The 24059-nt window shown below is 44.9% G+C and overlaps 1 protein-coding gene across 1 annotated transcript; it reads left to right on the top strand.

Annotated features, from left to right (window-relative positions):
* The first annotated feature begins 1197 nt into the window (after nt 1-1197).
* LOC142765585 (hemoglobin subunit alpha-like) lies at nt 1198-22994 on the top strand. Its single transcript, XM_075866796.1, has 3 exons — nt 1198-1538; nt 7504-7735; nt 22731-22994. Exons 1-3 carry the CDS (start codon nt 1303-1305, stop codon nt 22992-22994), a joined length of 732 nt encoding a protein of 243 aa, XP_075722911.1. The 5' UTR covers nt 1198-1302.
* Nucleotides 22995-24059: the final 1065 nt, after the last annotated feature.

Raw genomic sequence — 24059 nt, 5'->3', positions numbered from 1 at the left:
GGCGGCGGAGATCGGAGCAGGGGTGCATTCGGAACCGTGTTGGCGTCTCGCCTTCGTAACAATACCCGTTCGTGGGTATATATGTGCCACACATGTGGAGGGAGGTGTTGCACGTCGTACGCTACGGCATGGTGACTTTATTCAGATTATGACCAGTGAGTCGTAGTCGGGAAAGTGTCCTACCCTCCCATACTGAGATAGATAGATAGATAGATAGATAGATAGCGGATAAATAGATAGATAGATAGATAGATAGATAGATTGATAGATAGATAGATAGATAGATAGATAGATGCTTGTTGTGTGTAAAGTTCGTAAAGAAATCCTTCGCACTTGAAATAACCTGGCGTGGGCGGGGAGATAGAACCCAGACTATGTGTTCAGCTAGCAAAGCACACCTGAAGTGAAGTGAGCTGGGCTTGCTGGTTGTGCACACTCGAAAAACTGCGTGAAAAAGGCGTAGAAAGGGAATGCTGGCAGTCCCTTTCTGGGCGTGCTTTGTCTTTTTCGTGCTGTTTTCCAAGCACGTTACCAAGCACTCTTGTTTTGAGAGCAGGAGGTTATGCTGCAGCTTGAACGTTGCTCAACAACTTGGCACAACCCAGCCTGGTACGTCACCCATGAATCCTAAAATACCTTTTTGCAGAAAGTGAATAGGTTTAGAGAATGAAGAGGTTCAAAAGCAATTTGCTTGCATTCTAACATACCTCAGCAGTTACAGAAGCAGAGTGATACAAATAAACCACAATGAACGAAATGTAGGTGATGTAAAACAACCTTTCAAGCCAATTTTTTGCTTAGTGTGAGAAATAACACAAAACATCATGTACACTCCTTCAGCTAAAACACAGCGTGGATACCCAAAGAGAAAAGAAATATTAAAAAAGGCTCATGATAGACCATCTTGTCATAGATTGTTCTTGCAGTACATTTAACCTACTTTAGAACCTTCGGTATTCCAGACAGATGTGATGCAGAGATCCACACTCATTGCAATAAAAGCTGACGGTTGATTGGGTCCGGCTTTCCCTGTGAAGGTAACAGTCAGTGGGCTACTCGCCTCTTAGTGTGGTAATTTATATTCATACCGTTTTTTGCACCACCTTCCATGCATTCAACAATAATCCAAGTGTGAAAAATCAAATGTGTGCAAAGGAGAATCAGCAAGGCCATGGAACGTGGCGAACTCACCTAATACTTGGCCTAAATTCACCTAACATTTGGCCGATCCTCTACATTGGGTAAGAGCCATGAGATGGGTGAAAAGAAAAAAGAAGAACTTGCAGCCACGTATTCTCTGCGATGGGAAAGACAACCTCCCGGTTCCGCCGCAAAGAGGAACCATCGGATGCGACGGGGCTGACACCACGTGAGAAGATGGTCGTGCGGTCTGTGTGGAGCGCCTTCTGCAAGGAGCACCAGGACTACGGCGTCCTCCTCTTTAACGCCTACTTTCTGAAGTACCCGGATAACATCAAGCTCTTCAAGCATTTCAAGGGCAAAAGCTTGAGGACACTCGCAACCGACCACGAATTCAGGTGGGTGCAAACCGGGTCACGTCGCTGCTGTTCTGTTATACGCGTGAAGTTGGAGACAAAAAGCGTGTTTTAAAATAGGTAAGCAGATAAAGGTCATTAGGACGCTACCATGATCCAACACCCGTTAAGAAAACACGTATACAAAATTAAAGAAAGTTCGAGTTGGCGAATACAGACTGATGGTATTGCCCAATGCGACAATGTGGCACCGAATAGAGCTTCCCAGGTCACTTGGAAATCTCCTGTCAAACAATTTAGGCACACGCGTTTTCCACAGCCAATCAAGATACCCATATTTTGGTATTCCTCCAATTGGAAATTTTATGTGCAAGTCATACAAAGTTTACATAGGCTGTGCTCTATGTACAGCCATTAGCTTATGAACGGCCATAAAGCTACAAGTGAACAAGCACAACGTTTTTATTTGCAGCTATCGCACTGGCTTTCTCTACGTCCATATCGGTATACCTGGAAACAATAATTTCTTAATCCAGCTAGTTATTTTTGTGATTAGACTATCATTTGAAATGGGCGTTGCAAATGCGTAAGCGCGAACATTCCATCACTTCATATTTGGAGCAATAAATTCAGTAATCTTTATCTCAGTTGAGTAGGATTCATTAGAGAGTAAATGTATTGGTATCCTGATAACGAGAATAAAGACGCGATATTTGTACGTCATAAGGAATCATTTGGAGAAAGCGAACCGTGTAGACTCCGTCCTTTCTTTCAACGGGCCGTAATATTGCAAAGAGTGTTAGAGACTAGGACAGAAGCATTGTCAGGCAGAAAGATTCCAACCCAGCATCGACATGTTCATTCAGGGGAGCGTTTTTACCTGCCGAAAATATTTACTTTCGCAAGTGTACTTGATCAAGCAAACAAACAGACTACGCCAATGCATTCGTTAAACATTCGCAGATCCCACGTAAAGTGGGAATTGATGATGTGCGAAGCAGGAATAAGAAATTTTGATATGTAACATTAAAATCAGCACAACGTTACCTCATGAAGCTAAATGATGCCGTACATGAATTCTGTGTCATGACTATTATGTTTCAATGTGTCGCTTACTTTCGTCATCTATTCACGTCACGTGGTACCAAATCTAGAATATGTGGAGCTAGCGAAACGACCTCGAGCGCGCAATGAACACGGTATGTTGTCATGCTCTTACATGACACGCCTGTAAAGATTATCGTACATTGCACCACTCATTTATTTGTCATCCATTGGCGACACGTAACACCGAATTGGGTATATGTGGAGCGAGCAAAACGGCCACAACCGCATCATGAAGGACCCAATATATTCCAATGTAGCGTTAGCGAGCGCGCACGCTGGGCACTGCGACGCTACGTTAGGAAAACGCGAGCACTCCATAGTCTGACGCCAGGTGTGACCAGCGTTCGTCGGCACTGCTCGACGGCAATCAGCGTGAAATGCGACATGCTGCATTTCGCGCCGATGTGTTACCCAGACAACACCGCGTCTCCCTCTTTCTGTGAAGGAGGTACGACGGACGGGCTGAAACGCGCTTGCGTCAAAGGAATCCAGCTCAGTGCGTGCCTGCGAGAATACGGCAGGAGCGGCGTCTGGCGTGGTAACGCCGGCGTGACGCGACAATATTGACGCCAGCGAGCACGCGCACCGCGTGACGTCGAAATATATTGGAGCCTTGACTGTGGCTTGTAGTCATGTTCTCACATGACAAGGATCTCATGGTTTTCATGTTTGCACCAGTCACATACCTTCGTCATCCTTTCGCGTCACGTAATACTAAATTTGGTATATGTGAAGCCAGCAAACGGCTTCGAGCGCATCATCAGTGTGGCAAGTACTCATGTTGTTACATGACACGCCTGTCGTGAGTATCATGTTTGTATGTGTCCTTCACCTATGTCGTCCGTTCGCGTCGCGTAATATTGTGTTTAGTACATGTGAAGCTAGCGAAACGGCCGCGAGTGCATCCTGAGCGTACATTGTGGCCATGTTGTTACATGGCACGCATCTCTCGTTTATCATGTTTGCACCATTATCATACCTTGGTCATCCATTCACGTTCCGTAGTACAAAATTAGTATAATTGAAGCTAGCGAAACGGCCGCCAGCACATCATGAGCGTGGCATGTAGTGATGTTGTTACATGAAACGCATCTAATGATTATCATGTTTGCACCAGTCACATACCTTCGTCAACCATTCGCGTACCGTAATACCTAATTCGGTGTATATGACGCTAGCCAAACGGCCGCGAGCACATGATGGGCGTGGCATGTAGTCATGTTGTTGCATGACAGGCATATCATGATTTTGATGTTAGGGTCTATCGCTCGTGTTCACCATGCAATCATGTCAAACCATACCAGTTTCGCAACACCCCATGTGAACGAAACCACTGCAAGAGCTGCAGGACCATGAAATGTAAACCATAACCTTCGTGCCATACATGCCAGGATTGTAATGTTATGACTAATCAGATATGTTCCTCATACAGTCATGTTATGCCATACCTTGTTTGCTATCGATATCGTTATCGAAATGGCTAGGAGAGCTACCAGTCACAGGCGGATAGATAGATAGATAGATAGATAGATAGATAGATAGATAGATAGATAGATAGAAAGATAGATAGCTGCGCTCAAAGTCGCCGAGGTTCACTAAGAAATGCTTCGCATTCCAAAGTGTTTAAACACCCATTCTCACTTGGAAAGAAAATCGGACAATGCTTCTACTCGTAAAAGGTGTCCCAGCTAGTTTGAAGGATGAAAAGCACCTCTAGCCCTCAACAGAATGAGTTTTTCAAAAATGACTTGCCCCACAATCTCTCTTCCCTCTTTCATTTCGTAATTGTGCCTTGTGCACTCTTGATGAATTTCGTTTTTTAAATGAAACCTGCAGCACGCTTAGGAAAGCGCACCAGCTTCATACCAGGTACGCGTATAACTTCGAACTTAAGCTTCCATCCTAAGACGGAACCTCAGGCATTTCAGAAACTATACATTGGGAAACTTCACTGCAAAAACAGAGAATAAAACATAGGAAAAGCTAATGAACACAAAGAAAAATGAATACAAAGAAACAAAGAATGAAATAGGCAGCAATAAAAAGTAAAAAAGAGAACAAAGACGTCTTTATGCCTAGAGTTTGGTCGTCGAATATAAAAAATAGTGTCAAATAATCAATATTAACATGGACTGACAAAAAAGTCCAGTAAGAAGTAAAGACCACAGATTGACATTGCCACTGAAGTACAATATTGTCACGACGTCAAAACAGAGGTCTTGCCGTAGAGACTGAGACACCAGAAGCAGGTCGATCTTTTTTAATTAGAACGCGCAAGCGAGTTCTTCTTCTTCGTCCATTTCGTAGTCCTTCGTAGCACATGCACAACTGTCATCGTCTTTCTTGGGCACGCACGTGACATTTGCCTCCCTCCGAAAGAAGCATCGTCTCGATGCGCAACTTAGGTGCTCTACTAGACGTCTGAAGTGGTCGTACGAAAACGGTAAGCGGGAGCTAATTAACTCGATAAATATGGTTTCATACGCACGACGTGCACGACTTCGGGCAAACGCTTTTGGCGCTTAGAACTACAATTAGTGTCGGGAACAACTTCGTAGTTCACGTCGTTCAAGCGTCGCGTGACGCTGTATGGACCAAAGTACCGTCTTAGCAGTTTCTCAGACAGTCCACGTCGACGTATCGGAATCCAGACCCACACTTTGTCGCCTGGTGAGTAGCTAACAAACTTGTGTCGGTTGTCGTAGCGTTGTGCATCTTGATGCTGCTGATGACAGATGCGCACGCGCGTGAGCTGTCTGGCTTCTTCGGCACGCTGAGTGAATTCTTCGGCGTCTACATGGATGTCGTCACACTCATGCGGCAACATGGCGTCCAATGTTGTCGTGACCTCGCGACCATAGATCAGACTGAACGGTGTCATTCCAGTGGTTTCTTGTCGAGCGGTTTTGTAAGCAAAGGTCACGTACGGCAATATCTGATCCCAGTTTTTATGTTCTGTGTCAACGTACATACTGATCATGTCTGTGAGGGTCCTATTGAGGCGCTCCGTCAGTCCGTTTGTCTGCGGATGGTATGCAGTTGTTCTCCGGTGAGCTGTACCGCTGAGTCTGAGAACCGACTCTAAAGCTCTGCGGTGAAGGCAGGTCCTCTGTCTGTGATCACTGTTGTCGGAGCGCCATGCCGAAGGACGATGTTTTCGATGAAAAACTGAGCGGCTTCTGCTGCTGTGCCACGCTGCATAGCTTAAGTCTCCGCATAACGGGACAGGTAATCAGTGACCACAATAATCTATCTGTTCCCTGTTGTGGAAGTTGGAAAGGGACCCAGGAAATCCATTCCAATCTGGGTGAACGGCTATTCTGGTACTTCGACTGGATGTAAAAGATCGGCTGGCTTGCTGGGAGGCGCTTTGCGTCTTTGGCAGCCGGTGCACGTTCGCACGTGATGGTTAACAGAAGCAGGTAACTTTGGCGTGTAGTACTTGCATCGTAGTCGGCACAATGTTCGGGTGTAACCTAGATGACCAGAAGTTGCTTCATCATGGCACGCTTCCATAATTTCTTTTCGAAGAGAAGCAGGCACGACGAGCAAGTGCGGGTTACCAGTTGGTGAGAAGTTTTTCTTATAGAGAACGTCGTTTCGCAAGCAAAAAGATGACAGTCCTCTAGCAAATAACCGCGGCACGTCTTTACGTCGTCCTTCTAAATATTCAATGAGTGGTAAAAGCTCAGGGTCACTGCGCTGCTCTCGTGCAATAGTGACTGTGTTGACAACTCCCAAGAATGCTGCTTCGATGTTTTCGTCATCAGGAGCGACAGTTTCCACTGGCGACCGTGAGAGACAGTCGGCGTCGGTGTGCCTCTTCCCAGATTTGTAGACGATGGTCATGTCAAACTCTTGAAGTCTTAGGCTCTAGCGCGCCAAACGACCAGATGGATCTTTAAGGTTGGTGAGCCAGCACAAAGAGTGATGGTCGCTAACAACCTTGAAGGAGCGGCCGTACAAATACGGACGAAATTTGATGACTGCTCACACCACGGCGAGACATTCCTTCTCGATGGTCGAGTAGTTCTCCTCCGTGCGAGAGAGAGTTCTGCTGGGGTAGGCTATTACTCTTTCACAGCCGTCTTGCCACTGCACCAGAACGGCACCTAGACCTACATTGCTGGCGTCAGTGTGAAGTACTGTAGGGGCGTCCTGGTCCAAGTGCGCAAGGACTGGAGGTGTTTGCAAGCGTTGTCGCGGTTCATTGAATGCCATTTGCTCCTGTTCACCCCAAAAGAAGGGGACGTCCTCACGTGTGAGTCGTGTCAATGGCGCCGCTATAGACGAAAAGTCCTCGATAAATCGCCGGTAATAGGCACACAACCCTAAGAAGCGTCTCACAGCCTTTTTGTCACGGGGTGCAGGAAATTGCGCTACGGCGTCTATTTTGGCCGGGTCAGGTCGAACACCGTCGTGACTGACGACGTGGCCTAGGAAGCTGAGTTCGTTGAAACCAAAATGACATTTTTCTGGTTTTAAAGTCAGGCCGGCTGAGCGTATGGCTTGGAGTACGGTGGATAGACGGCTGAGATGTTCCTCGAATGATGCTGAGAATACAACAACATCGTCCAGATAGACCAAGCATGTTTGCCAAATTTCACGTGCTTGCCCAAGAAGATGACAATATTGGGGAGACATCGTCTATACATAAATTTTATCTCCCGAATGTCCTCCCTAAATATATCACCAATGAATGCACGCGTACAGGTCAGCTCGCATCTTAATTTAGGGCGTATCCTAATCAGTGACAGACTTTTGTGCGTGAAACTCTGTGGTTCAAAGTGTGACAATACAACTCTTCGCCACCATTTTGAAAGATCCAACACTGCGCAGAAACGTTCAAGCAGATAATTTGCGATTCTCTCTCACCAATTCCAAATCACACGTCTCGCAGTGCTCACTGCAGCGTCGTGGGCAAGGAGATCACGAGCATCATTGAGGCGCTCGACAACGCACCCAGGATGCTGGAGATTCTCGAGAAAAACGCCATCTTCCACAGTCACATACGTGGAGTGACGCCCGCACACTTCGCAACTTTCGGCCAGGTGGTGATCGACGTCCTGTCGGCCAACCATGACGACCTCACGACGCCTGCCGCGCATAACGCCTGGAAGAAATTTTTTGAGGTGATCCATTGAAAATAGATCGAGTATCTTTTTCTCAGGATCATACACATTTTGCAGCTATGACTTTCTGCAGATGGCCGCCTGGTCTTGCTAAACGAACTCCTGGACTGTATTCATACATCTAACCCTAAATCGTCCACATTGGCAAAAAATGGCAGATGCCACGTAAAGTGGGAATTGATGATATGCGAAGCCCGAATGAGAAATGTTCATGTGTCACTTTAAATCAGCACAACGTTAAGGGGCGCAGGTAAATGATGCCGTACACGACTTCCATGTCATGATTATCATGTTTGGATGCGTTCTTTACTTTCGTCATCTATTCACGTCACGTGATACGAAATTCAGTATATGTGGAGTAAGCAAAACGGCAGTGAGCACGCCATGAACATGATATGTTCTCAAGTTCTTAAAAGACACGCGTGTCAGGAATTTGTTTCGTCCAGTCATCTGTTTCGTCATCTGTTGGCGTCACGTAACACCAAATTTGAGATACGTGGAACTAGCAAAACGGCCGCAAGCGCATCATGAAGGGCTCAATACACTCCAATGCAGCGTTGACGCGCGCGCACGCCGGGCACAGTGACGCTACATTAGCAAAACACGAGCAACCGTCGGCTCAGGCCGACGGCAACCGGCGCGAAATGTGACATGCTGCATTTCGTACCGATGCATTACCTAGACAACACTGCGTCTGCCTCTTTTCATGACAGAGGGACGCCGGACGCGCTCAAACGCGCATGCGTCAAAGCCACGCAGTGCGGCGCACACCTGCGAGTATGTGGCAAGACCTGCGTCTCGCATGGCAACGCCAGCGTGACTCGATGAAATGAACGCCGGTGAGCACGCGCACCGCGTCACGTCGAAATATATTGGCGCCTTGACTGTGGTATGTAGTCATGTTCTCACATGACACGCATCTCATTATTATTATGTTTGCACAAGTCACTTATATTCGTCATCAATTGACGTCACGTAATACAAACTTTGGCATATGTCAAGCTATCGAAACGGCCGCGAAGACATCATGAGTGTAGCATGCAGTAGTTGTTACATGACACGTATCTGATGTTTATCATGTTTGCGCTAGTATCATACCTTCGTCATCCCTTCACGTCTCGTAATACCAAATTGGGTATCAGTGAAACTAGTGAAACGGCCGCCAGTGCATCATGAGCCTGGTATGTAGTCTTGTTATTACAAGACACGCATCTCATAATTATCATGTTTGCAACAGTCACATACCTTCGTCATCTATTCACGTACCATAATACGAACTTTGGTATTTGTAACGCTAGCGAAACGGCCGCCAGCGCATCATGAGCGTGAAACGTAGTCTTGTTGTTACATGACACACGTCATGATTTTAATGTTAGGGTCTGTCGCTTGTGTTCGCCATGCAATCATGTCATACCATACCAGTTTTGAAACATGCCATGTGAACTAAACCACCGCAAGAGCTGCAGAACCATTAAGTGTTAATCATGACATAAATATCAAGACTTTCATGTTATGACTAGTCAAATATGATCTTCATACAGTCATGTTATGCCATACCGAGTTTGGTATTGATACCATTAACGAAACGGCCAGGAGACCTAAAAGTCGTAGGTGGCTAGATAGATAGATAGATAGATAGATAGATAGATAGATAGATAGATAGATAGATAGATAGATAGATAGACAGATAGATAGATAGATACGCTCAATGTCGCCGAAGTTCGCTAAGAAATGCTTCGCATATAAAAATTGCCGCCACCTCCCGAAGCAAAATTGTGAGGAAAAGCAAATGCATTTCTTGCGCCGAATGTTCACGGCGAAGTAATTCATAGCCGTAAGTATTGCCGAGACCAAGATTTGTACCGTAACCAATTATTTACACATGCATGTGCTAGATAACCGTCGCGAGTGAGGTGCGGTTCCCTCTATTTATATATACGTATAAGCCAGTGGACGGAAGAGTGGGGCACTTGAAGGACAGAGAGCGAATCTTGAGACAAGGAGCGGCGACGCGCAGCAAAATTTAGTCGGCGTTGCGCGGCACCTAGCTTCTTGTACTCTGCCTCCACACGCGGCAACCCTACTGAGCTGCCGCGAAGCGAGTGCCTTCACCCACCACAGCGTGCTCCTCCTCTAGATTCACCCTCCTCCACTCCGCCCGCAGTTTCTGCTCTGGTTGCTCGGAACGCGGATAAGTGCGCGCGCCCGCAGCGGTTGCTATCGCAGAAAAATTGAGAGCGGGGACATAAAACGTGTCCGCGCGCGGATGCCACCGGATGCCTGACATTGCCCGACTAAGAAATGCATTCGCATTTAAAATAACTCATGGACGATAGTCCGAATTCTGACTTCATAAGGGTCATTCCATGCCCACTGTCTCAGCCTTTGCACTGGACAATCTGCAAATTAACTTGACAACATTTTGAACTATCTACGTAAAGCCAAAAGTGCTGCCCCAGAACATTTTTGTGTGAAAAACATTTTCCACAAGTGTCATGTCAACTTCTTGCGGATATCTTGCAATCAAAGCTCGTAAATCGTGTTGTCGAAACCTCCGTTCCTCCTAAATTAGGATAGAAATAATTTGTAACTTGAAACAATGGGAGTCGTTTTATATAAATTGAGCTTGACGAACCTATATGCTTTCGTGGATTTTTCTGTGGCTTTGATTATGGATAAAAAAGACCATATTCGGGAGTTTAACATGGAAAGACAACGTAGGGCTAGATGTGACAGCTTAAATCAGCATACTGCCAAAATGTTTTACTGTACACAAAAATAATTTGAGGCATATATATTGCGAAAAGAAGTTTACAGACAGCGACAAGTTTGCAAGAAATATTTATTTTTTCCGCATACTTGCCGTGACTTCCACGTTCAGGCGTTCCTACTAAAGATAAGCTCAGTAGCAGATTTACTAGCATCCTTCACTGCCTACTCACACAAAAACTTTTAATTAGTAGTTTTCTTTGAGCGAGAAAAATATTTTTGATTTTTTTGCGTTACCGCTGATGAAGTTCTGACGTTTTTATACGCCGTAGCAATGTGTCTTTGCGGTAAGTACGCGCTGCATGGAGGCGGGGACCATGTGAACAACATAATCAACTTTCTCCGTGCTTATTTAAAGGATTTTTAAGCTAGCACTACCTTTGGTGAACGAGAAACGCGAGCCCCACTTGACTGCAATTAACCAGATGATGATCCCCGGGCAGCTAGCGTATACTTACGTATCACTGGGAAGTGGTACCGATGTGTGCCACACAGCACTACTTATATGCTAACATTTCAAAGTAGGAAGAACAGTGCGATTAGGAAAATGACCTATACAAATAAAATTAACATGTTTGCATCCCGGAGAAGTGAGGGTTAAGATCAACATAATCGTATATACAGATGATCATTTGGCACCAGTGACCATATGCCGGTGCACAACTGCAACTTAGCTGTAAAACAGCGCATCCTCTTTTTCTTTGTTTTCAGTTTAATTGACCCTTTCCATCATCGTGCTCTTCCTACTTCTAAATGTTAACACATAAGTAGAGATGTGCTGCGCACGTTGGTACCACTTCCCGGCGCTGCGTAAGTATCATACGCAGGCTGCCAGTGGACAGCTGCACATGGCTAACGTAGTGTATATAGGTCTCGCTTTACTCGTTCACAAAGGGTAATACTACCTTGTAAGTAGTTTAAATAGGCGCAAAGTTGATTTTGTTGTCCAGATAGTCCGCGAATCCTGGACTTACCACTTTCAATCAATCAATCATGATTTATTTCAGCTTCAAAGACATTCAGTGGAGCTTGGTGGGTACGGACAAAAAGCCATAGATGAGGCTTGACAGGGTCCGTACCCCCGGGCTTGGCAAACGTGGCGTACAGAGTGGCGTACAATCGTGACGTACAAAGGCAAAAACGGGCACATAACAGTTATCTTCATTGCAACAACATAAGCGAGCTAGTGGAACTGAAAAATGTACACAATAAAGAGAAAAGGCACTGGTACAGTATACAGAGAAAAGGCACTGGTATACGAGAAAAGGCACTGGTACAGTATACAGAGATGCACTCGTTCAAAATGAAGGGGGAGAGAGAGATTCACAGGTACATTTTATCATCATACACATGCGAATTGAGTACGCGGAAGTGTTACTTATGTTTTTCGGATATGTTAAGTAGTAGCGGTAGCTGATATTTCAACATCTGTGTTGCGTAATTGGTTCGTGGTCTTGGTAATCTCCAGACTTCACGAGTCCTCAAAATTCGCACATGTTCAGCGCGAGTTAGCGCCGACAATTCTGTGAAAAATGTGTCGTTATTTTTTATAGCCGACTTATAGCGATTGTTTAAAATTGTGTGATATAGCTCATGTACTGGGAATAAGTGCAGAGCCTTGAAAATCGGTTCCGTGTGGGCATCGTATGCGGCACTAACGATGTTACGAATGGCTTTCTTTTGAAGTTTGTGTAATTTCTGAACGTTGGTTTTGGTGGTCGTGCCCCAGACTAAGTGACAATAAGATAAGTTAGACAAAAATAGTGATTTATAAATTAACAATTTTATGTTTTGAGGCAGGACGTAACGAAACTTTGACAATATACCTACAGTTTTTGAAAGTTTATTTAAGGTGGCATTCACTTGATCTGTCCACGTCATATGCTCTTCAAAAATGACTCCCAGGCTTTTAGCAACGCGTGATAATTCTATAGTTGATGTACCTAACTTTAGACTGTTTGTGATGCCCAGTGTTTTGTTTTGAGGCCGAAATATAACAGCTTTCGTTTTAGCCGCGTTTAGGTTCAAAGAGTTGGCGATACTCCAAGTGTGAATTTTATTTAGGACTACGTTGCCTTTTTCAATGAGGTTTGAAGGGTCACGTCCTGTAATAAAAACACTTGTATCATCTGCGTAAATGATAAATTTAGTATTAGCACAAATATTTACTATATCATTCACATATAAATTAAAGAGCAATGGGCCCAAAATGCTACCCTGAGGTACACCAGCCTTAATTGGTTTGAATTCGGATACAAAACCATTAATAGTGACTTGCTGGTGGCGATGTTTAAAGTAAGAAATTATAAGTTTTAAGAAAGTGCCTCTAAAGCCATAATGCTGCAGTTTCTCAAACAAGGAATCGTGGTTAATTGAGTCAAATGCTTTTGAGTAGTCAATGAATATGCCTAGTGTACAGAGATGATCTTCGAAAGATTGTAAGATAAGCTCCTTTTGGCGTAATAGAGCCATCTCAGTGGAGCATCCCTTCCGGAAGCCAAACTGGCAAGGCGTAATAATGCTATGCTTCGTTGAAAAACTGGACATGCGTTTATATATCAATTTCTCAATGCATTTAGAAAAGACTGGAATAATTGAAATTGGCCTGTAATTGGAGAAATTATTGATGTCACCACCCTTGAATATTACAGTTACCTTTGACATCTGTAGTTGTTTGGGAAATGTGCCAACAGAAAACATGAGGTTAATAACATGTTCCAGAATTGGTGCGATAATATCGATTACAAATTTTATAGGTCTGATTTGGAAGTCATGAACATCCGTACACATACTGTTTTTTAGTGACAAAACAGATGTTATAATTTCATGCACAGTAGTCGGACACAAGAATGCGCTTTTCTGTATCGGTGCTGTTAAATATTGAATGCAATTCGGATCGTGCTTACTATTCACAAGTGATGTGAAAAAGTCGTTGAAGGAATTCGCCAAGCGTGCATTCGTTAATTCTTCGCCGTTACTATTAATTGATAAAGTGGATTGTTCTTGGGGGTCACCGTGTAGCACAGTGTTCAATCGTTTCCACATAAGGTGTGGCTTTTTAAGGACTTCTGGGGTGAAAAGATTGCTTAAGTAAATTTGTTTCGCTTCTCGGAGCTGTTTGTTCAGTTGGTTCCTGAAGCGCTTAAAAGCGTGTAAATCTGTTAAAGCTCTTGTTTTCATAAAGATCTGATACAGTTTGTCTTTTTCTTTCATGCTCTTGAGGTGTTCCCCGGTGACCCATGGCTTACGGGCTTTCCGAGCTCGTTTCGCTAATTTACGTGGAAAACATTGTTCATACGCTGCCTTAAAAACATTTATGAACTCATTGTACGCTGTCTCGGGTTCATCAACTTCTAATACTTTGCCCCAATCTGTTACACGCAAATGAGAGCGAAAGTTATTCAGCGTGAAAGAGTTTATCTGTCTGTAAGATTTAGTGGACGGGTGTCGTGACGCAGTGGAGGGTTTTGTTTGCGCCGATAGTAGATAAATGGGTAGGTGGTCGCTCACAGAAGAACTGATGACGCCAGAGCTAAGATGCTCGGGTGAAATATTTGTAATAAAGACGTCTAGTAGTGTCGACACCTGGTTACCGCGTATAAACATGTGTGAACACCGGGAGTGGTAATAAACAAATAGAAAAGTATTTTTCTCGCCTAAAACAAAAACTATTTGATAAATGTTTTCGAGTGAGTAGGTATTGAAGGTTGTAACTTAATCTCCTATTGAGGATATTTTTACTAAGACAGCCTCAGTGTGGAATTCACGGCTAGACATGTGAAAAAGTTGAACATTTTCGCAAATTCGTCACCACCTGTAAGTTTAGTTCGCACTATATACGCCTCAAATTATTTTCATCTCTAGTTTGACATTCCGGAAGTATGCTAATGTCAACTATGACATTAGGCCTTATATTGTCTTTCTGCAAAAAATCAAATATGTACCATGTTCTCAATATTCGAGGCCCCAAAAAATATCCACTATAGCATAAACGTTCCTTCTTATCGTTTTCAATGCAAAAAAGTATATTGGAACGTTGCATTTTGTTTTCAGTATCTTAACACTGTGACGTTATGCTTTTTAGTTGATTGGCGATGTCAGAAACATTTGAGGCATTCATTTCACTAGGAGTGACCGGAGAGTAGGCCGCCTCCAGTGTCCCGACCCTTTCATTTAAACTCTTAATTTCAAGGTCAGTCGCAACCTGTCTTTTTTACGCCCTGAAGTTTCCACAGTATAGCGTTCGGACCTTCTTCGATTCTGCGAACTGTCTCCAGAAGCGAAGCCAGGGAGCGCGACAGATCGGCAATAGTGGTACATGGGTTCAGCTCTAAGTCTCCAGCGACTAAAAGTAGCAGATCAACTATACCAGAATACGTCAAGGCAGTAGGCAAATTAGCTCTCTCCTGCACAAGGCAATGCTGGTTGCGTCCGAGATAATTGCATTTTCAATTGAAGTGTTATCCATGAAAACAAGACAGGTCGTTAAGTCCCAGACAAAAAAATTAAGACGGTGATGATGCGTTCTTCCCTTGGAAGCCAACCACGCACATGAGCTGACGACCAACCGAAAAAGCTGCAAGACGCTAAGTTATCACAATATACTCTAGGACTCCAGCCTTGCACAAGTAGTGCACGTTCATTACATTATTTTATATTCAACGAAGCTGCCGCCATGTGTTCACCGCATCAAACGCTTGGCACTCACGCCGGCACTATGACAGTTACGAGTTGAACTCGAGCCTTCTGAGAATCAACGACTTCGTACCCGAGTTCACCTAGTCAATTAGTTTGATTGAGAGACTCCCACAACCAAGATAATTATGAGATGCACAGGATTATCTTGGCAAGCATCTCAAAACACGCATCCATGGCACGCATCTCATGATAATCATGAGATGCGTGTCATGTAACAACATGGATACATTCCACGATCATGATGCGCTGGTGGCCGTTTCGCTAGCTTCACTTATACCGAATTTGGTATTACGGGACGTGAATGAATGACGAAGGTATAATACTGGTGCAAAAATGATAAACATAGGATGCGCGTCATGTAACAACATGACTACACGCTACGCTCTTGATGCGCTCGCAGCCATTTGGATAGCTTCAAACGCGACTAGAACGGATGACCTAGGTAAATGACACATAAAGACATGATACTTAAAACATGCGTGTCATGTAACAACATGACTGCATGTCACACTGATAATGTCATCACGGCCGTTTCGCTAGCTATATATATGCCAAATTTGGCATTACGTGACGTCGATGGATGACGAAGGTATGAGATTGGTGCGAACATAATAATCATGAGATGCGTGTCATGTGAGAAGATGACTACATGCCAGAGTCAAGGCCTCGAACATTTTGACGTGACGTGGGGTGCGTGCTCACTGGCGTTCATTTGGTCGGGCACGCCAGCGTTGCGCCCCCAGGCATCGGTCCTGCCATATATATACTCGCAGGCACGCGCCACGCTGCGTTGCTTTGGCACATGCGCGTTGCAGCGCGTCCGGCGTCCCTCCGTCACGAAAAGAGAGAGACGCAGTGCGATTTGGGTGATGCATCGGCGCGAAATCCAGCATGCGGCACTTCGCGCTGGTTACCGTTGGGCTGTGCCGACGGACGCTGGTCGCGCCTGGCGTTAGACTTTAGAGTGCTCGTGTTGTACTAACGTAGCGTCGCTGTTTAGCGTGCGCATGCGTCAACGCTACATTGGAATAAATTGGGCCCTTCATGATGCGCTCGCGGCCGTTTTACTAGCTCCAGGTATACCAAATTTGGTGTTACGTGACGTCAATAGACGACGAAATATATGAATGGTGCAAACATGATAATCCTGACACGCGTGTCACGTAAGAACATGAAAACATACCACGCTCATAGCGCGCTCGCAGCCATTTGCTAGTTCCACATGTACTCAATTTGGTATCACGCGACAAGAATAAATGACGAAGATAAACGGGACATACAAACGAGATCACCATGACACTTATGTCATGTACAGCATCATTTACTTCCCCCTCGTAACGTTGGGCTGATTTAAAGTGACATATCAACCTTTGTCATTCGTGCTTCGCACATCATCGATTCCCACTACATGCGATTTGCCAATTTTTATCAACGATGTTCTCACGCGTTTCGCACTGTCTTCATACCATGGATCCCGCTGAGCGAGCTCAGACCCAACTGGTCGGCCCGAGAAGCTCAGGCCACCCTGCATAGTACACCTGGAAACAGTTGCTGTTTCAAGATGACACAGGTCTCGGGGAACATAGCTTTTTTTTTTCGCGTAGAAAAGTTCAAAACATTTTTGAATATATTGAATATTGTAACCACATACGTGTTTTCAAAGAAAGACTAAGCCTAGGTTAATAATTAAAAGTTGTGTATGCTTTCTTTCTTCCAGTAGTGGATAAAGGTGAAGTTTATTCGCAACTTCCAGCTACCGGGGTGCTGCTGAGTGGTGGTGGCTTGAAGCTTTGTTGAGATGATCGAAGTTTTGAACTTGCTTCGAACAGAAGACGCCACTGCTTGTTTTCACGCGCTTGTGGTCGTTTTTCAACGCTGTGAACGGTCTCGATATTACCGTAACCCTTTGAGTTTCTAATGTTAACGGAAAGTAGAAAGAAAAAAATGGCAGCATATCCACGGGGTCAATGGTGAAAAGTAGGGCGAAGCATGCGTCCGTCTATTAATTTTTCTTCCGTCCGTCCATGTGTCCGTCTCTGTGACCGTCCTTGCGTACGTCTGTTCGTGCGTCCACACGTCCATCCGTGCGTCGGTCCCTGCGTTCTTCCCTGCATCCGCCCCAAGGAGGTATAAAGAGGAATAAATTTTTTTATTCCTCCTTAATCCGCCCCTGCGTCCGTCCATGCATCCATCTAGTCCGTGACGCCATCCGTGCATCCGTCCATGCATCTGTCTGTGTGTCCGTTTGTCCATCTAGTGGATACTCCAAGTTCCACCATCTCGCATCTTTTTATCATATCTTCTGCTATAGAAGCACCGCCATCCAGTGGACATTCTAAGGACTAAACGAGAGGTGGCACACGAACACTTTCTTACGGCTTGCGCTTCATGTCTACTTCCCACCTTAAACCCCCTCGAGTTCATAGTAAATACTAGTTCACTATATTCATGGCACTGCGGTCCAACGCTCACTCAACCTTTCTAAAACCAAGGAGGTTACACCTAGTGAGTATAACGTAGCAACCCTTTCTTGTCAGGTGGTGCTCAATCTACATGCCAACGGCTGCTAATGGGGAAGGAAGGACAGGAGACTTCGGCTTTTTGTTAACGCGCGCGCTGCAAATTTTTTATTCAACAACGAACAGGAGAAATCTTCCACGGGCGCCACCTTGCATGTCTAAACGTAAGACTGGTTACGCACTACGACTACGACCACGCACAAACGGGTGCCACTTTAAGTAGTCTCGCATCCAAAAAAAAAATGGCAGATTCCACGTACAGTGGGAATCAATGACATGCGAAGCACGAGCGAGAAATGCTGATATGTCACCTTAAATTCAGCACAAAGTTAGGAAGTGGAGGTAAATGATGCCGTACTTGACTTCCATGTCATGATTATCATGTGTGGATGTGTTTTTTATCTTCGTCATATACTCATGTGACGTGATGCCAAATTTAGTATATGTGGAGCTAGCAAAATGACCGTGAGCACTCTATGAGCGTGGTATGTTGTCATGTTCTTACATGACAAGCGTGTCTGGATTATCATTCTTGCACCAGTCATATATTTCGTTATACATTGACGTCACGTAATACTAAACTTTGTATATGTGGAGCTAGCAAAAGAGCCACGGGCCCATCATAAAGGTCCCGATATAGTCCAATGTAGCGTCGACGCGCGCGCACGCTGGGCACAGCGACGCTACGTTAGCAGAACAGGAGCGCTGTATAGTCTAACGCACGGTGTTAGGATAGGTTAGGTGGACTGACGCTCGGCCTCCGACGCGCAGCCTCCCCGCCGAACACGGAGACGCGTTTCGCATTATTTCCGACAGGCAGCACTGCAGCACTGAGTGTATCGAGGCTTCTGGTCAGCCGCTTCAACGGGGGCTGCGTCGCTTACAAAGCTGCATTTGCGACAATTCTTCTACTTCTGGCCCTTCGTTTTTTATCAGGGTAACCACACACATCACTCTTATTTGAAAGTAAATGCACAACATCAAGAAAATTCAGTGGTGGTAGCCAACAGATGGAAACACATAGGAAATCTAGCTTCTGCGAACAGTGATAATGAGTGTGCAGGTGAACACGAATTTCAAAAATATTTTAGCTCGTGCACAAATAATTCCACCATGGCAAATTGGGTAAGGCCGCCGTGACGAACTGGCTTAGTAATCACTGGGTTAGCAGCCGAGCACCTTAGCAACAGATCCACCGTGGCGGATCAAGCTAGGTAAAGTAAATCCTCACAACTTCCTGTCTCAATCAACTGCTGAAGGTATGCGAGTAACAATACTTTCTACAATTCAGCTTTCAAAGTATTTGTTAGAACAGTGTGGCTAAATATGTGTTAACAGCTAAATGCAACCAGGACTTCCTTGAAAAACTTTTTGGCGTCATACGTCAAGCAGACGGTCAGAATGACCACCCTTGCTTACCTACGTTTTTGCAGTTATATAATATGCTTTCAATATATAGCATTGTGAAGCCGCCGAAACTTGGCAACTGCCAGGTACAGATTAGTGAAGAGCCACGCCTTTTGAGCCTCTCTGACCTAACGTCAGCATTTCAGGAATCTGCTCCTCTAGAGTCGCGTCTGGAGGGACTGAAACAGAAACTAGACGGCTTAGTGGAAGAAGAAGCTGAGTGTGAGAATGTCTTTTCAGATATATCTTCGTCAGATAATGTGACCGACTGTATAATTTGTTATGTGGTAGGATTTTTGTGCAGGAAGATATTGAAGAACAACACTTGTCAACAATGCCACAATGGCTTGGCAGCTACAAGTAATGCAGCGTTAAAGCCTGAAGCTGCATTAGTAGCCTGCAAGACGCGAGGGGGACTGGTACGCCCGAACACTTGCCTGTTTATGTTCTTAAAGGAAGTTGAAGCAATATTTTGCAAACATGCTTGAGAAAAGCACGCATATGACATGACAATACCCTATGTAACAGAAAATTTCATGTTATCATTTCCCTGTCATGAGCACAAGGTGGATATTATGTCGAAAGTGCTTCATTATTATGTTGGAGTCAGGATGAGGCAATACTGTAAGCAACTGCGGAAGGTTGAAGCAGACAAGACGCAGAAGCTACGAAAGCTTTCGAAGCTTGTCTAGTGTGTTGTGACTTTTATCCTGTCAGTGCATGCTGTGCTGGTACAGATGATGCACTGTCGAATGAATAAAGTGTTTTTTTTTTACTTTTACTACCACCATGAGTACTATCCTACATTCTTTCGTATCATTAGCCGCACCACACAGTACTTGAGCTAAAGCCGCTTTTTCAGGCAAAAATATGTAAAATTCGTAGATCGTGCCAATACTGTGATAAAATTCTTGGCGCACCGTAACTTATCTATCTTGCAGTCTGTTTATTTTGAATATATCAAAGAGCGGCCATCGGTCACAAGCTGTCGCCCACCTTATTGCATTTGCTTTCAATCCTGCATTTTCGACCTGGGAGTGGCGCGTCACGTGCTACTGCACGCCTTGAAAGACGTAAATAGAGTTATTCTATTCCATGGCATTAAAGCATTCGTTTTCTCGCAGATGTTTACGGAAATAGCAAATAATCGGTTCTTATAAATGATTATGTAGGGTCACTTGATGTCATATGCGAAATGCCCCTTACGCATGATACCTGCTCTTTATATGATCTGACCGCAAATACACCAATTATTCTTTCGAGGGCAAATGAAGGGTGAATTCAACAAGCGCCACACAACTACATATTTACTTTTGTAGACAAAATGCGGGAACGACCGCCTAGCCCACGGTGTTGCCGAGGCCGAATGTGGTGTTTATGAGCTTCACGCCGCATGCCGAACCATCAGGCTTAAAACACTACGAAGTCTTTATATTTAACATATGATAATACACTGCCACATAATTCTCACAGGGCCTTGCGATATCGCTAAACACGCTAAAACACCGAATGTTAGAAGCGTCAGGTATGCGCTTGGTATAGCCAGGTGGCCTCCGTCTCGCGCGCGCCTCCTTCCGGCAAGAAAGGGAAAGAGGTCCCCGATTTCTCCTCACTCCAATGCACCGTCGCTCCACCTAAACTCTTCTAACACCATAGTCTAACGCTAGGTGAGACCAGCGGCCGTCGGCGCGGCCCGACGGCAACCGTCGTGAAATGCAACGTGCTGCATTTCGGCATTTCACGCCGATGCGTTCCCTAGACAGCACTGCGTCTCCCCCTTTTTCTGATGGAGGGGCACCGGACGCGCTGAAACGCGCAGGGGTCAAAGGGACGCAGCGAGGCGTGCACCTGCGAGTATATGGCATGACCAGCGCCTGGCATGGCAACTGCCGCATGGCGCGACGAAATGAACGCCGGCGAGCACGCGCACCGCCTCAAGTCGAAACGTATTGGTGCTTTGACTGTGGCTTGCAGTCATGTTCTCGCATGACATGCATCTCATGGTTATCATGCTTGCACCAGTCACATACTTTCGTCATCCATTGTCGTCACGTATCACCAAATTTGGCACACGTGAAGCTAGCGAAACGGCCGAGAGTGTATCATCAGTGTGGCATCTAGTCACGTTGTTACATGACACGCATGTCGTGATTACCATGTTTGGATGTGTCATTTACCTACGTCGTCTATTCGCGTCACGTAATACCGAGTTTAGTACATGTGAAGCTAGCAAAACGGCCGCCAGCGCATCGTGAGCGTGGCATGAAGTCATGTTTTTACATGACATGCATCTCTTGATTATCATGTTTGCATCAGACATATACCTTCGTCATCCCTTCATGTACTGTAATACCAAATTTGGTATACGTGACGCTAGCAAAATGGCCGCGAGTGCATTACAAGCGTGGCATAAAGTGAAGTTGTTACATGACACCCATGTCATGATCTTCATGTTAAAGTCTGTCGCTTGCGTTCGCCATAAAATCATGCCATACTTTACCAGTTTTACAACATGCCATGTGAACGAAACCACGGCAAGAGCTTCAAGACCATGAATTGTGAATCATGACAGTCATGGCATCATTGTCATGATCATCATGTTATGACTAGTCAAATGTGTGCTTCATACAGTCATGTTATGTCATACCAAGTTTGGTATTGATGCCACTATCGACACGGCCAGGAGAGCTAAATCTAGTAGGAGGATAGATAGATAGATAGATAGATAAATAGATAGATAGATAGATAGATAGATAGATAGATAGGTAGATAGATAGATGCGCTCAATGTCGATAGATAGATGCGCTCAATGTCGCTGAATTTCACGATGTAGTGCTTCGCATTTAAAATTCGACAGAATTCACTGCGAGCCTCGATGCTCCGGGACGAAAATTAAGCGTTCCGTTCGTATCAGCGTACCAAAAAACCATCACGGGTTAAGAGGGTCAATTTAGCAAGCAAATAACCAAAACCCGTGAGTGTATGCCGCCCCTTCTTCTGCACTACTATAACAACTTCCAGAATTGCAGTTCTAGCGCTTAGTTTGTCTGCTCCATACAATACAATTTTGCGCATATTTATCTTCCCAATATGCTACCCGGCATTTATTTACTTGATGTAGTATGTGAGTGCTACCCTACTTTCCTAAATCATAAAGCCAAGTGCCATCGAAGCCTGAAGAATTGCCGTCTTCGCCAAAAGTATTCGTTCTAGTATCGTCTCTTGCGGGGCGATCATATCAACGACCGCCATGTAGGATGTATAGTCGCGCTGCCAAAAGGTCGTGAAGGTTGTTTATTGGTCAAACTATGAATAATTTCATTTGCCAAGCGAGCCGCTTGCGAAATTTTATTATTCATAGGTTGACCATTACTATACTCATAGGTTTACTCGCATATAATGGTGTTCCTCTCGAGGTGTGCTTGGCCAACGGCAAAGATAATTTGTTTGACAGACTGTTGCGTGCATGACGGTTATCTCACCTTCACTTCATAATATTTTTTCAATTGCAATAAAAACTCAGATTTAATAAGCAATGGTACAGTAACTTGTCGCCGTCTGCGAAACGTTTCTGAAATGCATCTGTCTATTCCTTTATGCAGTTTGTTGTGTCCTCCACAACCAGCACGTATGAGAAATCCAGCAAGAACGTTAGAGGCTCAACTGCCAGCAGTTACAAAGTGGCGACAATGTCGACGTTCTATGGTGCCCAACCGAGACGGAATGTCTCTTCAACGGGAACGTACAAAGCCCCTGATTTGACGGCTAGACACGCTGATGGGCGCAGGACCAGTGCCACTGATGGCAAATATACAGGCGAGAGCAACGTACTCATGGCTTCGCTGCGAGTGATTGCATGCTCATAACGACGAAATGACCACATGGTTAAGAGAAGCAATATGAAATACAAACACGCGTTATTCAACTTGCTCGTAGCATAACCTAATCATTGCGCCATCGCCTTTCTTTATAGCACTGCTTTGCTGACAAAGACTCCTAATGCATTTGTTAAAGCAATGCATCCGGCGGTGTCAGGTCACCGCGGCAAACACAGCGTCGATTTGAATGTTCATTCTGGAGCCTGCGTACAAATGTTTTGGCTTTGATTTGCTGCACTGCCTTCCAGGTTATGTCATACACCAAAATGCAGGAAAATGTAGCCAAGCATGGCGAGGCATTCATGCATCCCCGGAAGTGAGTCAGAAAGCGTGTCTAGGCATTTTCCACATTTTAGGCCCATCTAGGAAATATATAGCAATGGGGCAGGAAGAAAAAAGAAAGTAAATGGTACATGGGCGAATGCCACATGCAATTCAGATAATGTGACAGGTATAGCATTCCTTTCCCTTAATAACCGTTGCGCTATAGTAGCAGTGCTGCACCAGTTTCTTCGTAAGGCAAGTTTCTTCGTACAAGTGTCGGGAGCACGCTTGCGTACTTTATCGGTGTGCTTGTGAAGCAGACATTTATTCGTCTGAACACCCACCAGCTGAGCACCCGTATTGCATGCCTTTACCAGGTGTCCACTTGTTTCTCACTCCATTAGTCAGTGTAGACTGTACCGCTTGGGACTAAAATCCAAGTACTGCCATCAGTAAATTTCCGCCGATGGGCTATCTGGTTCCTGGGTGGAAAACCTGTCTAGGCTTGTGCCCAACTTGTACCTAAAAACAATTCTGGTGTAGACGACCCAGTAGCCTGTGGCACGTTGCTGCACTTGCACACAATTTTAACCAGGACATATCCGAAATTTACGGCAGTCATTTTGTTTCACCCAACATTAAAGCAGTCCTGCTAATTCATTGCACTGCCGATGATGACGCGGTGTGTGAACGAGGTCAATACCACTTCCTACTATAAAGCATCAAAACTATGAAGTGGTAAATAGCGTGCCATGATATGAGACAATGCTATGGGGCTGTCCGAATCTG

This window comes from Rhipicephalus microplus, chromosome 1 (genome assembly GCF_043290135.1).
Source record: "Rhipicephalus microplus isolate Deutch F79 chromosome 1, USDA_Rmic, whole genome shotgun sequence".
Taxonomy (NCBI): Eukaryota; Metazoa; Arthropoda; class Arachnida; order Ixodida; family Ixodidae; genus Rhipicephalus; species Rhipicephalus microplus.
Note: the sequence above shows the minus strand (reverse complement) of the source record. Positions and strands in the feature narration are given on the sequence as shown.

What these genes read in the sequence shown, in the direction of transcription:
- LOC142765585 (XM_075866796.1), top strand. Translation starts at nt 1,303, where the DNA reads ATGGGAAAGACAACCTCCCGGTTCCGCCGCAAAGAGGAACCATCGGAT. An exon ending in GCAACCGACCACGAATTCAG is followed by an intron (nt 1,539 to 7,503) that starts GTGGGTGCAAAC and finishes CACGTCTCGCAG; the next exon opens with TGCTCACTGCAGCGTCGTGG. An exon ending in CCTGGAAGAAATTTTTTGAG is followed by an intron (nt 7,736 to 22,730) that starts GTGATCCATTGA and finishes TCCTTTATGCAG; the next exon opens with TTTGTTGTGTCCTCCACAAC.